Genomic DNA, 17,843 nt, shown 5'->3' on the forward strand with positions numbered 1-17,843 from the left:
GTGATTTGATGCATTTAACCTCCATCACAATAAATTGGTGTATCATACAAAAATTATTATTATCAAGCTCATTTTTTTTTTATTGACAATAACTTATTATCTTTTAACTTTGAACACTCATTTCTCATGTGTCTTGATTTGTGTATTGTTAAAGATAATATATTACCATTTATTTTTATCTTAACTAATTACTTTTTAAAAAAATTATGGATTTTTTTAATTAGTGACATCAATGTCATGTTATAATATGTATAATGCATTAGTTTTTCTTTCGTCTAATTTCCCAGACAATAAAATTTAAGCATTATCCCTTAACTTGTTTTTTTCTTTTAATTTGTTTAAAATTTCAACTTTTCGGTCAATAAAACTTTTCGATTTTATTGATTTTTATTATAAAAGACAAACATTGTGTAATAAAATACTATCAAATTTGATCTTACAACAACTTTTTTTAATTATAATGTATTTTTTAATAATTTTTGTCTTTAATTTTCACACCTTACAAGAGGGTTTGGACAACACACATGCAATATTCACCAAATTATTTATCTTAAAACATGTTTTCCTCTAGCCAAATCACATATCTCTTAATTACTTATTTCGTCCTTAATATTTGTTAAGAACTCGTTCTTTCATCATTTTCCCAATAAGACTGCTTAATGAGAAGACTCTTGAAGGAAGATGCCCACTTTTTTTTTTCTGGCTCAACACGATTATAGTTTCACTCAAGATTTTAAATTTTTCAACTAAAGTCATGTTTATGTTAAAAATCCATTTAAGCATAAGGTTAAATTTTGTTCTCACAATAGTGTGTGTGGCAGATAACAACAATATATATGGAAGAAGAAAGAAAAAAAAATAATCCGACTTGGCAGAAAAAAAAAGAAAAGTAAATGGCTGGCGCAGTTGGTCTGAATCTGAAAGGAAACGCTTATGACGACGCCGTGGGTCCCAATTAGCCTCCACACTCCCGTTTTTTATGTTCTCTGCCAAACGTTCTCTCTACACTCCCAACCCTCTCTTCAACGATCTCTCTCAAACATTAACACAAACACTTTCTCCTCATTCTCCTTCGTCTTCTCTCTCTATATAAGTATCTCCTTTCTTTGCAGTCACTACAATACAGAACAAAGCTAAACAAATTTTACTTCCACTTAACACCGATTTCACTCAGTCACTCACTCACTAACCCACTCACTCTTCAAATCAAATCTAACGCAAACAAAGAATTTTCTTTCACGCCGATGGCGCTTTCGGCCTCCGACGTGCCGGCGATGTACTCGCTGCTCACGAATTCCATGAGCGCCGATCACCGCATCCGCGCTCCGGCGGAGGACGCCCTTGCGCAATCGGAGTCCAGGCCTGGCTTCTGCTCGTGCCTCCTCGTAACATTCTATTTCTCTCTCCTAGGGTTCTAGTGAAGTTTGCATTGTGCTTTCTGTTTCGTTTTGAGGATTTGGTTTTGCGAATGGAACTGCAGGAAGTGATTACCGCGAAAGATTTGGCGTCGCAAACGGATGTACGCATGATGGCCACCGTGTATTTTAAGAACAGCGTCAACCGCTACTGGCGCCACCGCCGCGATTCCTCGTAAACACTTCTGAGTTTTGTTTCTTTTACTTTATTTGCTTATAAATAAGGGGGGAAATGTAATCGAAATGCTGACAAGAGGTTGTTTTTTGGATTTAGTTTTGGTAGTCGGTCGTTGAAGCTGTGTTTTTGTGTGAAAATCGAGCTGAACCTTACATGCAACAATGTGTGACTGGTAATGTGACATTTTTAATGTGTAGTTTTTCTTCGTTTGTTCAGGGGGATTAGCAATGAAGAGAAAATGCACCTGAGGCAGAAGTTGTTGATGTACTTGAGAGAAGAGAATGATCAGGTGTTTTTATTTTACCTTCTTTCAGTGGATGTTTTGTAGGTCTGTGATGGTGCTTACTATTGATTTGGTTCTTGAGGAGAGAAACATTGTGCATGTTTGTGTTCTGACTGTTGGTTTGTTACTCTTACCGCTATCTGAATGCCGAGTTCATTAGTTACTTCGGTTCTAGACATGTTCATTCTTGTCAGGGATGGGTTGAGATTTATATTGTTCAGTTTGCATGGGTTCTAACTTCCACTGCAAATATTTTCCTTATTGGATACTTCGTGAATGGTAAATGATAGTCATCCTTTGCCCTACCCTGCTTTTCATAGGCTTTTAGTATTTTATTTTTATTGGTTATGTTTGTGAATTGTGATGGGTTTTAGATATTTATTTCTCCTAACTCCTTCAATTTCAAAATGCAGATAGCTCTTATGCTTGCAGTGCTCATCTCAAAAATCGCTCGTATTGATTATCCCAAAGAATGGTACTGTCTAATATTTATTTCTTTGGTTTTCAAGAATATTTACAGTGTCTACAATACTGCGATTGAAATTTCATCCGCTCCCTCTTTTTATATCTCTTTTCCATTGTTATTTTTGATTCATTGACTATCTTAATGAACTCCCATGCATGACATTAGGTTTTATTTAATGGTTTTTGATTTCCCAGGCAAGTTCTATCTTCCAAAAAGTTGTCTTATTTGCCTTTTAATACAGTTTTAATATTATAAAAAAGAAGCGTTCTGGATTTTTAGTTTTCTTTGAGAGGCGTTATCAACATGCATGGCTTTTTGCTGCATACATGATATAAGCTATCTTAATTTTTGGCTTCTATGCATTTTTATGATTTTAACATTCTTCTTAAAGCAAGTCCTATATTATGTTGATATGCTAATTTAATGACTCAGGCCAGACATCTTTTTGGTTTTATCACAACAACTTCAATCAGCAGATGTCCTAGCTTCCCATAGAATCTTTTTAATTCTATTTAGGACCTTAAAGGAGTTGTCCACAAAACGCCTTACTTCAGATCAACGCAACTTTGCAGAGGTGCAGTTCCTTCTTTTATTAATTTTTTCTGTTCTCTCTTGCACTCATCTGTCTAAATCCTTGCCTTTATGCTGTACATTGAAAACTTACAAAATGTCTACAGTCATTATTATTGGAATGATATGTTAACCTCAATAATAATCTTGCCTTTCTTTTTATTTAGAAAATAAAATCTTCTATATAAAAAACTTGTTTAAACATTTTTTCTCTCAGCTTATTGAAGAGATCTTGGCTACAGATATACATATCCCAAGCCACACAAATATGCACAACTTTTTTCGTAATATATTTTAACTTGTTCTTACAAGGGTAGCAAGGAGGTCCTATTGTTGAGTTGTTGGAAACTTGGATGTAGGTATTTGCAGGCTCTATGGCTCAATACATTAAACTTTTGAGGAGGCAGTATCGCCACTCTCCCTTGAAAGGTTGTCCCAACTATCTAGTAGTTAAGGTCTATAGAGGTAGCTTAATTTGATGTGTATCACTAAACCTAGTGTGTTCTTCAATTTTAGGCATATCTGCATGGGAGTGTGACTCTTGACTTTTGAGGGTCATTTTTTAACTTCAAACATTAAATTGATTATTTTGAGTTGATTTTGGCATAAGAGGAACTTTTAATAAGTCTAATATCACCCCATTAAGAGGGTGATACACTTAATTCATAATGAGCAATATCCGTAATTGAGTAGAGCCAGGTTCTGCAGTCCAATTTATGGATGTGTTGTATGTCTTAGGTGGGATAGAAACATTTGATGCCACAGGCAACATAAGTTTGTCATTTCTCAATACTAACATAACCAGAGACAACTGTTCTTTCACAATGATAGAGCCTAAATGAATGGTTCGGGTGTATATGCTATAAGTTTTATTTAACTCAAGTATCATTTTAATGTTTGGTACTTTATTCTTATTATTTTAAACACAAATAGTTGCAATTATTGAGCCTTACGAAGTAGTACATATGGTCTATCCTGTACGCTCTTTTGGGGTTTAAATTGTATTCTGTTTTATCGTCTCCCCTATTTTCTGCATCTTCACCTTTTTTTCCTCAAAGTTATGCATCTGATTACATAGTTCTTCTAGAATAATATTACTGTTTAGTACATCGTGTTGCTTAAATCATATAATATATTCATGTATACAACCAATTTGTATGGCAGATATCGTCTCATTTCTTTGATTATAGCTGGCGTCTTTGGCAAAGTGATGTGCAGACAATACTTCATGGTTTCTCTTCTCTTTCTCAAAGCTCTAATTTAAATGCTGAAGATCAGCCTCATGAACTTTATCTTACATGTGAGAGATGGCTGTTATGTTCAAAAATTGTGAGGCAATTAATTGTTTCAGGATTTCAAAGTGATTCAAAGTGTTTTCAGGTAATTATCTATCCATATCTTGTTTTAATTCTGTGAGTTTGTGTTTTGATAGCTGAGCACTCTTTTATATTTTTTGGTTAATTGTTTCGCCAGTTAAGGTTTTCAGGCTTATATTATTACTATATTTTGTAGGAGGTACGGCCAGTCAAGGAAGTCGCACCTGTGTTTTTGAGTGCCATTCAATCACTCCTTCCATACTGTGAGACTTCTATATTTGGTGTATATATTTTCATCCTCATGTCTAGGTTATGACAAATAATTATATTATAAAATTTGTAGAGTGAACTAAGAATCATTTGGTTCCTAGAAAAGTATTGTTTCTTTAGTGTGCTACACAAAAGCATGTCAAGTTACATTTTTGAAGAATGATGATGTGGAACTTGAATCTTGATGATCAAAACATTATGTTGATAGATTTTCTTTAATTGGTATACAAACTTTTGGAGATGTAATGGAAGATCTCTACCATATGCAAACGGTATCTCTACTCTCTTTAACTTAGTCTTGAATGTGCTTAGGCACACCCTACAGCTGGATGTTTTGTCTTCATAGAGTAGCAAGTTCAAACATGCTTTTTAATGCATTTTTTTCTAGAGGTTGGATGATATAATCTAGTTAGTTGGTGAGCCATGAGGAGTATTTGAGCTGGGAAGAGAATCTTGTCGCACATAGTAACCAAGCTGGCTGGATGAAATGGAGCAGGAATTGGGTATAACTTTTTCTTGGAATATGCCTGCCAAATTCAAAGGAAAATTCTCCTTGACAGCTACATGACCAACAGTACTCTGTGGTAGTGGATATCGCCTAGTTAAGAGTCAGCAAAAAACAGAAAATAAATAAATAACTGAGATTTTTTTTTTTAAATACCAGGGTAGATAATGGAATTATAGGTGTTAGATGTAATGTGCTTAGGCCCATCTCTTTATATTTTCCTATTTACAAATGCATAATCTTTTGTGTGCTCAATACACATTTAAGGATTCAGCCTGTGCTTCTCTCTCTCTCTCTCTCTCTCTCTCTCTCTTATTTCAACATGGTATCTATACCCATATCTTTGTATTTTCCTATTTACAAATGCATAACCCTATGTGCTCAACACACATTTAGAGATTCAACCTATGTCTATCTTTTATTTCAATAGTAGGAAAAGATAAAATAAGGAGGGAATGATCCTGAAAATGAAGTATTTGTAAAGCACAATGAGAAAATACATGGACTGCCATTTCTTCATTCTTTGTAGACTTGGATATTTAACGTATACTATTATCACCATGTTTACGTATTTCTTAATCTATCCTTATTTGTCAGTGCCCCGGATTGTTGTATATTAGTTTTTGTTTTCTCTTTATTTTTTCAAGTTATAGTTCGTATCTTTATGCTATGTAATTAGATGCTGTTTAAAAAAAATTAGACCTTCAAATGCTAATATTGCCTTCCCTCCTCACAGCACAATCTACAATGTCTACTTTCTGTGCCTTTTCTGTGGATAAAATGTTACTTAATTTTTATTCTTACAAGACATTTTTATTTACAGATTCTTCTTTTCAAAAGCAGTATACTAAATTCTGGGACTTCGTAAAGAGGGCATGCACCAAATTGATGAAAATTTTAGTTGCCTTTCAGGGCAGACATCCTTACTCATTTGGTGATAAATTTGTGCTTTCTTCTGTCATGGACTTCTGTTTGAATAGGATAACAGATCCTGAGCCATATCTATTGTCGTTTGAGCAATTTCTTATTCAGTGTATGGTGATGATTAAAAATATTCTGGAATGTAAGGAGTACAAGCCAAGTCTTACAGGTAGGGTGATGGATGAAAATGGAGTTACTGTGGAGCTGATGAAGAAAAATATGTCCAGTGCAGTTGGTGGTGTTTTAACTTCTCTTCTCCCCACTGAAAGGATAGTCCACTTGTGTAATGTATTGATATCAAGGTATTCACGTTCCAATCACTTCTTGGCTTGCTTGTATTTGTTTTGTTTTCTTTGCTGAGTGAGGCATAAGGATATGCTGTGTTTATAAATGTTATGTTTTATGCAAATTATAATTAAATTAAAAAAATGTATTTCTGTTCCTTTTGGTTTCTCCAAATCAGTCAAAAGGGATACCTTGTTTAGTAGTCCTTTTTTTCATATATTGTGTATTTTTGTGAGTGGTAGTGTGCCTTAATTTCATGGCTTCCTGTCAACAAAGCTGAACATATTTAGGAAATCATCTGTGCTTCTAAGTTACACAAGGCCCAATATTGTTTTAGGATAAAATTTCTCAAATTAAAATGTATGTGGGCCAAATAGATGGGATTTGAATAATCAATACAAGGATAATTTAGTGTAAGAGATCATATTAGTCATTATATTAAATATACTGTGAAATAAAACACATTTAGAAATCTCTTGAAAGTGTATTTATACCCTACTGCTTCATAGAATGTTTTGGTATTGAGGCAAAAAAGTGGCAATCTGTATTGCAAAAAAGCAGTGTTGCTGCTTTCAACTTCCAAGTTATGAATAATCTGTGATAGCAAGATCATGGGATTTTCTGTGTCATTTGTGTATGCACTTATGGCTGTCTGTTTGTAGGTCTTCAACTGACCTGTATGGATGTCAAAACAGACTAGTCCAGCCCTTTGGACTTGACCCACCTTGTAAACAGGCTGACTCAACCTGACTCACTGACCATGCAATTTGAAAAAGGCCTGGCTCGACCATTATGGATTAGTGTGTTAAACATATCAGTCTACCTAAATTTTTAATAATTATTTAAAATAAAAATTAAAAAGTTCTATTATTTTATTTTTGTATATTTAACAAAACATAATACATGAAAATTAAAACTCCATAATTAAGAACTAAAGATTGCATGTAATACATAGTGCGTAATGAATTGAAAAAATAAAAATGTAACTCCACCTCACTCCTCGGTCCTAATTAACTTAAAGTTTTCCTAGTTTTAACATTACTTCTGTCTCTCAAATTTAAGCTCTCCAAGTTCTCACATAATACATAGTGAATTAAAGAATTAAGTTTTAATTTTACATTATATTTATAATCAGGTAAACTTTATAGGTGGGTTGGATGGTCAGCCCAGGTCAGTTCTTAGGTAGACTGGGTCCAATTTTTGGACCCATTGTAAAAATATTATTGTTTCCGGCCTAAAGCTGTGGTGGCAGGTTGGCCCATTGGTTTGGACCCATTTTGATGGCTTTCTGTGAGCGATATCTTGAAAGGTTTATGTAGGTTTTGATATTCTATTATAACTTATGAGAAAATTTAACTTCTCTTTTTTTTTTTTTTAAATAAGTTGGAGGTGATAAGCTACCGTCATTGGCTATAATTGTAATTTGCTTTGAGTAAAAGTGATATTTCATGTAATGATTTTTCACTCTATTGCCAGCCTAAACAGTGCCTTTATCTTCCAACAGGTATTTTGTTCTGACAGCAAGTGATATGGAAGAGTGGTACCGTAACCCTGAGTCTTTTCACCATGAGCAGGATATGGTTCAGTGGACAGAAAAATTGAGGCCATGCGCTGAGGCATTATACATTGTATTGTTTGAAACTAATAGCCAAGTAGGTACCATTTATACATCACCAGTTATCTTGTATTTTCTCCTGTTGAGATATTTCAATTGTTGACTATAGATTAATGTTGGTGTATGATTATGACTGTTACTTTTAGTTGCTAGGCCCTGTTGTAGTTTCTCTTCTTCAAGAGAGTATGAATAATTGTCCAACTTCTGTGACGGAAATTACACCTGCTTTGCTTCTTAAAGATGCTGCTTATGGTGCTACTGCTTATGTTTATTATGAACTCTCAAACTACCTGAGCTTTAAGGACTGGTAAGTTCAAGAAGACTATGCTTTATTTACCAAGTTATCCATCTTATCATTTCTAAAATATTGAAGATCATTGTAGTTTTGTTGTGTCTAGGCTTTGCTAATACAAATTTGTACTCAAGAAATCATGGAGCCACCCATTACTGGTGATGGAACTTTGTACAAAGTTTCCTCCTGTGATGACTTACTATTCGTTGATTTTGTTTGTACTACCTCAAGCACCTTAGTGCATTTCCCTGCCAAAATGCATATTACTTCTTAAATTGCATTGTATATAAGGCCAGAGGGCAAAGACAAAACAAAGAGGAAAAATAGAGACAAATCAGTGTTGGAGAGCTGTCGAGTCTCCTTGTTTGGAATACGAGTCATCTAAATTTTTCATATGCTAAACACCATGAAAACAGTTTTATCCCATAACAAAATCAGAGGTGAGGATATGCCCTTGAAGATGTGGCTATTCCTTTTGAACTGAGACTGGAAGGTGCGATATAGAGCACATTGCCACAACTGGTTATTTTCCATACCAAAGGCTTGATGACATCTGTCTAGAAACTAATCATACAAATTATGATATACCAATCTCATTCTCACAAAAAGCAAGTTTGTTTCTAGATAAGCTCTGCCGCACGATGGAAAGATAAATGAGGCACAATGTCAATTAGATCCAAGCATAACACAAGGAGTGCCATCTTAGGCATTCTAACATGCAAAGAGTTACTTACTTGAGTTTGTTATCTTATTTGATGGTTCAGATTTATGTTTCTTCAATGACACAGCGTATTTCATAGCCTATTAAAACATGTTTTTTTTTTATATATTAGATCCTTCTTTTGGTTGGCTGTCACTGGATATAAAAGTACTTCTGTCTATTCCTTCTAAACCATTCATTTTCAGGTTTAATGGTGCTTTATCACTTGAACTCTCAAACGAACATCCAAATCTGCGTATCATTCATCGTAAAGTTGCTATAATTTTGGGGCAATGGGTTTCTGAGGTATGTAATTTATTGAGTGTTGAATCTCTAGAATTAGAGAAAAAGGTGAGAAGCACATATTGAATTGAACTGAATTTTTTTTGAATGAATACACATCTGAATGTTTTGTTCAACTACGTATTTATCCTACAAGATACAATGTGTACAGCGCTGTACAAAAGATTTAAAACTAATACTGATTAACTATGGTTGACCATTGACCATAGTTGACCACTAACTATTAACTTTACACTAACATCCAGTTACTTTGTTGATGAACTTCAAAGTTTTTGCAGTAAAATTAAACGAAAGATTTGATTTGAAGCTTTCTTAGTTCCTTTAGTGTCCCAAATGTTGTGAAATTCAAAACCTAGACAGGTTAAATAATTTCTATGTTGGTATAGTAAGGCTTTATGATAGTAAAATAACTAATTATCTTAATCCATCTAAACCTTCAATTAAGGAAAATTCATTTGTATTCACTTTCTTGTGTTTTTTATCCTTCACAGGTCAAAGATGATACAAAAAGGCCTGTATACTGTGCTTTAATCAGGTTGTTACAGGGTAAAGATTTGTCAGTCCAGGTATGTTTGACAGATGTATTCCTACTGCACTTGTGTTTCTCTGTTAGTTCAACATATACTCTTTAATGTTGTTTCAAACTAACCATGTGTATGTATTTTTTTAGCTGGCAGCATGTCGATCCCTATGCTTACATATTGAGGATGCAAACTTTTCAGAAAGGGAGTTTGTTGATCTTCTTCCTATCTGTTGGGATTCATGTTTTAAGTTGTTTGAGGAAGTTCAGGAATTTGATTCAAAGGTAAAAGTTACTTCTAGGCAACTTCCTCCCTTTTGATGGAAAATAAATTCTTTTAGACATTGTTTGAAAAGGTGAAATGCAGCGTACCGAAGGGAATATTTCTCCTTGGTTGGGAGTTTAAAATTCATGGACCTAGCCTGTCATGTGACACCACCCAAATAACCTGCAGTGTAGTCTGGCAAGCAATTTTCAAGGACATTGAGGTTGAAGCAGAGGGTTGTGTAGTATATTAAATCTCTTACTAACTAAGGTTGTAAAACCTCAGCAACAGTGAGGAGTTGGGTCTATTGGGATTACAATTGAGTGCTAAGTGCCTGTTCCTTAAAATGTGCGTTAATAATAGTGAACTTTCTTTGCTTTGCCCCTGGATGGATGTAGCAAAGTCATAGTTAAATGTATGTTAAACCACATTAAGTTTTGTTCCATTTCTATATAGCGTGTTTTCTTTTTGTCCTTGTTACAGCAAACTAGATAATAGTTTTGCCAAAAATACGGTTTTCTGTTGATCCCAATGACATCATTCCATCCATGCATCCTGCGCAGATGTTATTCTTGATTAGCCAGCAAGGATAGAACATCAGTTGACCCCCTTTAATGTTTTAGTTGGCAAGTTATATAGATGGGCTTTTGGAGCTTTATGTTATTGGTTAGTTACTGAAAGCTAGCATCCTGTCCAATGCAGCTGAGATGTGTGCCTTACTAAAGGGCATCACCTCAACCTCAATGAGTGCCTTTGACTACACAGCCGCATCACATTTTCTTCCATTCTACTGAAATTTTCTGCATGACAAGAGGGAACATATATTGTGTAAATTATCATCAGAGACTGACTTTCATTCAATATTTGGTACTATGTGTGAATTGTTGCTCACGTTCTCTAAATATTTCTTCAGGTTCAAGTTTTGAATTTGATCTCTATCCTTATTGGACATGTTAGTGAAGTCATTCCATTTGCAAATAAGTTGGTGCAATTTTTTCAGAAGGTAACATAAGACATCCTGTCTATTATTTGCCTACTAAGCTTTGTATTTTAATATCCTGCCTATTATTTCTTTTTCAGTAAATTGTGAATCAGTTTCTTTACTAGAAAAATGGTGTGACATGAGTAAATATGCCAACTCATTTGTTTGATGCTCTGATCTTTATGTTTATTAATTTCCTCTAAAGATAAAACTTGTGAAATAGTTGACTTACTAAGAAATTTAGGGTTGATTTGACATGCACATCTTTGCTATTAAATCGGAATTGAATTTTAAATGAAAAGGATTTGTTTCCAGTTCACATATCATACATATCCGGAATCAATAAATTCTTGGTCGATGATAAAATATAGCATATGTTTTTCACTTAACGAAACAAAACATCACAAATGTCCAGACATTAGTATTTGAAAGTTAAGTAACACCTGACATAATTCACAAATGCACAGCCTATTACACAACCCTCAGAATACTGACATGACAAAGCACAGCACTACAACAAATCATTGCAGCAGGGAGGCAGATGGCAGTAAAATCCAAGAAAGAGGACCACCGTTAGGGAGGAGGGTATTGGGTTGGTGGTGGGCATTAGAACGAGGTTGAATTTCATAAAAAGGGGTGGTAGAGCAAACAGTTGGACACATTCTCTTGACTTTCATTAAAAAGTGAAAAAAAAAGGAATATAAGATTGGTCTTTCGTAAAGAGGCAGATTTTGTGTGATCATTTCCCTTCACTTTTTAGATGACTTGGCCGTGCAAAAATTGTGTGCTTTGCGGATGAAATATGACTACATCTCTGATTTGAAGCAACTCTGATCTCAATGGATTTACAATCTGTATTAGTTGTAACTTGATAAATAAGATCAGATCATGGTTTAAATGGCTACATGAAACCAAGCAAAATTGATCTGCATCGGTTTAACTACCATCTTTTACATACCTATTTTTTTTCTTAGGTTTTACCCTGCAAGTGACATAGAAGAGTAGCTGTGTAGTTAAATCCCAGACTAATCAAAATTGGATCTGTCTTCTTTCTATTGCTTTTGTTGTGGCAAGGTTTGGGAGGAATCTTCTGGTGAAAGTCTGCTGCAGATACAGCTTCTGGTTGCTTTGAGAAACTTTGTGGTTGCACTTGGTTACCAGTCACCCATTTGCTACTGTATACTGCTGCCAATTCTGGAAAATGGGATTGATATTAATAGTCCAGACGAACTTAATCTCCTAGAAGATAGCATGCTGGTAATACTGTTGTTTTTTTACCAAATAGATGCTACTATTGTTGTGAGTGAATATCTGATGAAAATTCAACTGCACACCTTTCAGTTGTGGGAAGCCACACTTTCTCACGCACCATCAATGGTCCCAAAATTGTTACAATATTTTTCACGCCTTGTGGACATTATGGAAAGAAATTTTGACCATTTGCAGGTTAGAACTAGCTCCATACTCTAATAAATTTTCAATTTACTATCTACTCCTGTTCTCTTTATTCAAGAGAAAGATAGCGATTGTGTTAGTAGCTCTTGGGTGAAGTAGTCTTGTAAAATTTTCAGGGAGCATGATTACTGGATTGTGACAATATACTTATTTTTGTATGACGTACATAATAATCTATGAATGAATGATAAGTTCCTTCTACTCACGTCCCTGGCCTGCATCCATTGTACCTTCTCAAATTTTTAGATCATTGATTCTTGTGTAAACATTTGTTAGATAAGATAGTTGAGTCTGTTACATTAGTAACTATGCCTGTAAGATTAGAGATACCAACAGGGAAACTAGTCTGGGATATGTATTAGATAAAGGCACTTTAGGGTAGTCTAATATAATATCTAATGTATATGGAAGGGAAATCTGTGTAATTTTCTTTCAGCTGGTTTCCAGATAAGTTGACAACTATCAAGTTTGTGCAGCACGACTTGAAAAGTGTAATCATGCAGTTTTTAATTTGATGGAAGTAAACAAATTCAGCCAATGATATCCCATTCTCAAAATGATAACTATACTGGGCTTATGATTATGATTACTGTTACGTATTCTTGCTGGTTTAGCTAGTTCCCACCCACCCTTAACAGGGAGTTTTTGACTTTATTTTAATATCTTTGTTAAATTTTGATGTTCATACTCTTTATCTTAAGTACAGGTTGCTGTGAATATAATTGAAGATTACATAATTTTGGGTGGAAATGACTTTCTGAGCATGCATGCAACAAATATTGCTAAAATTCTTGATTTAGTTATCGGAAATGTCAATGACAAAGGGCTTCTTTCAGTTCTTCCTGTGGTTGATATCTTAATACAGGTATGTGATCCCAAACAATGCCAATCTTCGAACTTCACAATTATGAATAGGAACTACTGGGGCTTTTGGTATATGCTGATACCTCCAGTTGAGAGGTACAGGTTTAGTAAACAATGATAGCATGGATATTATTGATATTTGATATCGTGTAATGTAACAGAATAACCTTAACCTGCTTCCTTAATCCATATTATTTACTAGGTCAAGTATTAGTGCTGTGAGCTCAAACTCAACTGCTCAGACATATATTGTTTAGCACTACTAAGAACCTGATAATACTGATATCTTCTATCATCTTTTTTCCTCCTCTTGTCCTTATGCCTTTGTTGAATTTGGATTAGGTTCTTTCTTAGGTCCTAGCTTCATTTGCATATTTAGGTTAACTCATTAAGTTCCCATTGGCTTAGGCATTTTTATGTTTTGGGTCATTATGATAATGTAGGATGCTTAGCAACACTATTTTTTTAATCACATATAAATGATCTATTACCAATTTGGATATGGTTTTTGAAAATATGCAGTTTTTAATTTTGAAAAAGAATTCCAAATAATATTTATCTAACTTCTGAAAAATCATATAAGAAATATCATTCCAATAATTTTCAGAATATATTTTTTTGCCAAAAAGGCTTTCTTTATGCTAGTACCTCCATTCTGGGATTTTAGAACCAAGTGCATATATAATTAAATTACCGAGCTGTATAGCTTAACACTAAAGTTTTGGTAACTAAGGCCACATTTGGGGTTATTGCGAGTATTTGGTTATCAAATGTAATTTTCAAAACACAAAGCGTATTCAACAAAAATGGAGTTTGAAGTTTTCTTTTACTCCATTTCAAAACTCTTTTACATTCATCTTCAAAACCAGGAAATAAGATTTGTAAATTTGAATTTTAGTTTCAAAAAAATAATTTTGTTATCTTTGGTAATCATGCATAACATTGTTGCCCTATCATCACTACCATTACCATTGAAACCATTATCACTACTGTCATTGCTACTGCTCCCACCAGTGCTAGTACATTACTCTTACCACTATTATTAATCTATAGCACCACTACTATCACTGTCGTCATTGTCAGCATTTCTACTGCCTGTGACTAAATTTTTGGATGTTCTATGAACTTTTTTTTGTCTTATCATAAGTTGGACGATGGTTTTCTTTTCTTGTCATATATATTTTAAAAATCCTTGCAAGCAATATTTAAATTTGATTTTTTCTTTTTTCAGTGTTTCCCCATTGAAGTGCCCCCACTTATTAGCAGCACTTTACAAGTAAGTCTGTTATAAGCTTGTAAGATATAGTAAATGAAAGTATGTGCTGATCAACTCATGTTTCATAGTTCATATCATAATCTAGAGAATGTTTTCAAGCCTCGGATATTTTTTCTTGTCTACAGAAGTTAATTGTAATATGTTTGAGTGGAGGAGATGACCACGATCCTTCTAAAACATCTGTTAAAGCATCTTCTGCTGCGATCCTTGCTAGGCTTTTGGTGATGAATACAAATTCACTTGCCCAATTAGCATCAGATCCATCAACTTCTCTACTGCTTCAGACAGCATCCATCCCAGTTCAAGAAAATATACTTCTTTGTCTGGTTGACATTTGGGTTGATAAGGTTGGTGTGGTTATGTTCAAGAGACTGTTTTGTTCTAAATTTATTGCATATTTTTGTCTTATATGTACTCAGACAAACCTGTGAGTTGCATTACTTAATAAATACACAACTTTAAAATGATTTATATTTATTGGACTGTTGATGTATGTTAAGTCACTAGAAGATATTATCTATTTGTTGAGTTACGAGGAGATATAGTCAGTTCTAATTATTGAAGCAAGATATTATAGGGATACTGAGTGTCATTTTTAACTGTATAATTATTTATTGGGCAGTAGAGTGCCTATATACCCTCTTGTACTTGTTCACTATCAGAGGATTGAATCAGATTTTCCCCTCAGTTTTTCCCTAGTATTTTATTTTTTAAGTTTGTATGTATCAGTATCTGAAGTATATTTGAATCTCATTGTCTGTGTCACGGCCTAGTTTAGGTTCATTATTTGATACGTTTTCTTTTTTAACTTACGCACCCCTATGTGATGGAAGGCGGGGCAAAGTGTTTGCCCTTGGTTGGAAGAAGTTCTATGTCCTCTTAAATATGCTGTAGGATGTCACATTTCTTAAAATCAATATCTGATTAAGTTTGTATTCAGTATTTAGTTTTATGTGTGTATGTGTCATTTTGGCGTCCTTAATGTTGTATCCTCTATTTTCAATTTATGCATATAATTTTTCCAGGTAGATAATGTCTCTTCCATCCAGAAGAAGACAATTGGTTTAGCACTCTCAATAATTCTGACATTAAGACTGCCTCAAGTACTTGACAAACTGGATCAAATTTTGAGGTACTAACCTTTAAATAGTATTCATTGTTTGGAAATAAGAGTAACTGATCCCAGTGTATGTTTTGATCTACAGTGTTTGCACTAGTGTGATTCTGGGCAGAAATGAAGACTTAACTGAGGAAGAGTCCAGGTATACTTTTTTATTCTAGGGATGTAATATAAATACCATTCACGTCATTTTCGTTTATTAGCTAACGCTTAGTTGGTTAGGGTAATCTCTTATATGTCAATAACCAACTAGTGAAAAAGCTTAGTTCTGAAGGGAAACTCAGTTTTTGAAACTGAAAAAGGGGTCATCCCTGGTTTTAATTAAAGGGCATTCAGTCATGTTTTGAAACCACAGTTCTTCATGTCTATTGTCAATAACAGTGGTGACATGAGCTCCAGCGCATCTCATGATGAGGGCACTATTCCTAGTAAAGAATTCAGAAAAAGACAGGTTAGGAACTGCGAAAACTAGATTAAATTTCCATTTTTGAATGATGTATATTGTGAGGGTAACAAAGGAAGTGATGCATTTATTTATTTTGTCAATAGATCAAATTTTCCGACAGGATCAATCAGCTGTCTCTTGAGGACTGTGTGAAAGAAAATCTACAAACATGTGCTGCCATTCATGGAGAATTATTCAATGCTGCAATGAGCAGTATGCATCCATCTGCATTTGCACAATTGAAGCAGGCGTTAAAGATGCCATAATTGGGTCTGACGTTTAATTCTTACGATTTGGCGGTGCTATGTGCAGGCTCAGTTTTTGTGTTCATAGATTGATACTTCTTATAGGGTATATTTTCTTTCTACCAGTTTTATTTTATTTTCACTTGCTTCCAACTCCCTAATCTGTTAGGTTTTCTTTAACGATAATATGACCCATTCCATATTTTCATTAACCCTAGCCTGAATGACACGATTGATAACAGAATCTGTCTTGCATAATAGCTTTCAAGTTATAGGCCATATAAATTGTGACCTCCAAGAACAGTAGTGATAAATTTATGAACAGGAAATCATTAGACTGGGAAGCATTTAGTTGTGCACATTCACGAGGACGATAATAATAACAAACAAAATTGGAGAAGGTGCCTTAATGGACTGGTTGGTTTTTCCGGTTACCGTTTTCCCTTCGCTCCTTTTCTTCCATCTTGCCCATTGTAGTTTATCTGACCCAAGACATTTTAATGAGCTATCAAAATAAAAATCACTATGACCATCATGCTTGAAATTATGTTGATTGAAATTACTGTGATTATGGATTGTAATTCATGACTTCTGCAGTTGAATCTAACGTTAACAATCTCTTTTCTTTTTCCAGGATGATATTGAAGCTTTGTTGGTGGTTTTTGACACACTTATTTATAATTGTTTCCAGGTCATGGTTTTCCCTGATTATAATCATTTTCATTTATCTATGCCTGATGGCAGCGTGAAACTCTGTAAATAGGATGCTGTTCCTTTATTATATAGAGAAAGGGGCAGCATTGAGTCCATAGTGTTTATTTACTTTACTGAGAATGACAGGCAATGTGAAATGTTTGTAGAATGTTGTTTTGGACACATTGAGATGTGTAGTGCAAATTTTACCTAAGTACTTTGAATTGCAATTTATACCCCTGGCTCATACTGTGTTGTGTTAAATCGAAAAAGTTAATTCGAGAGATATCTGAACATTAATTTATCAAAGTGAGTTTGATTTATGAAATGTTGTAAGGTGAATATAAAGAGTGGATCATGTTATTATGTTGACATTTATTTTTTTCCTTCAATTATTACTTTTATTTACATAACCTCTTTCTAATTGTATACAAAAAAAATGACCCCATCTCTGATAATTGTAGAAGTTGTTGGGTTGGGAATCTGAATTAGATATTTTTTGTCGACCGTTTAGAATTCGAATCCGAGTCATCGGAGGATAAATTTTAAGCGTTTTTTCTTTTCTTTTATGATAACAGTTGGTTGCAAAGTTTTGGGGTGGAAGGAAGTGCCTGATCATCTGTTCCAACCGATTATCATGAATAATAAACCCTCGCAAAAGTTTATTGTTCATTTTATTGCCACCGCTATGTATGAATGAAGGACATTAAATTGTGTATGAATCAGTAACAGATTTTCCAGTTGTTGTTCATTTGTTGTTACTGATATGTGTGCCAAATGAATAGTAGACCTTTGAGAAGGGCATCATGAATAGGCTTCTCCTAATGGTATAAATGCAAATTAATTTAGTTACGTAGTG

At 34.2% G+C, this 17,843-nt stretch overlaps 1 protein-coding gene across 1 annotated transcript; it reads left to right on the forward strand.

Moving 5' to 3' along the window:
- Positions 1 to 898: 898 nt before the first annotated feature.
- LOC114185048 (ARM repeat superfamily protein) lies at positions 899 to 17,218 on the forward strand. Its single transcript, XM_028072543.2, has 24 exons — positions 899 to 1,385; positions 1,481 to 1,590; positions 1,810 to 1,882; positions 2,290 to 2,351; positions 2,775 to 2,916; positions 4,077 to 4,292; positions 4,425 to 4,491; positions 5,827 to 6,226; positions 7,714 to 7,861; positions 7,971 to 8,131; positions 9,023 to 9,122; positions 9,611 to 9,685; positions 9,790 to 9,924; positions 10,818 to 10,907; positions 11,961 to 12,143; positions 12,228 to 12,332; positions 13,048 to 13,206; positions 14,437 to 14,481; positions 14,607 to 14,828; positions 15,507 to 15,613; positions 15,687 to 15,743; positions 15,983 to 16,052; positions 16,151 to 16,397; positions 16,926 to 17,218. Exons 1-23 carry the CDS (start codon positions 1,245 to 1,247, stop codon positions 16,310 to 16,312), a joined length of 3,030 nt encoding a protein of 1,009 aa, XP_027928344.1. The 5' UTR covers positions 899 to 1,244; the 3' UTR covers positions 16,313 to 16,397; positions 16,926 to 17,218.
- Positions 17,219 to 17,843: the final 625 nt, after the last annotated feature.

Source organism: Vigna unguiculata, chromosome 5, assembly GCF_037176805.1.
Source record: "Vigna unguiculata cultivar grain cowpea cultivar isolate G323 ecotype 2 chromosome 5, ASM3717680v1, whole genome shotgun sequence".
NCBI lineage: Eukaryota > Viridiplantae > Streptophyta > Magnoliopsida > Fabales > Fabaceae > Vigna > Vigna unguiculata.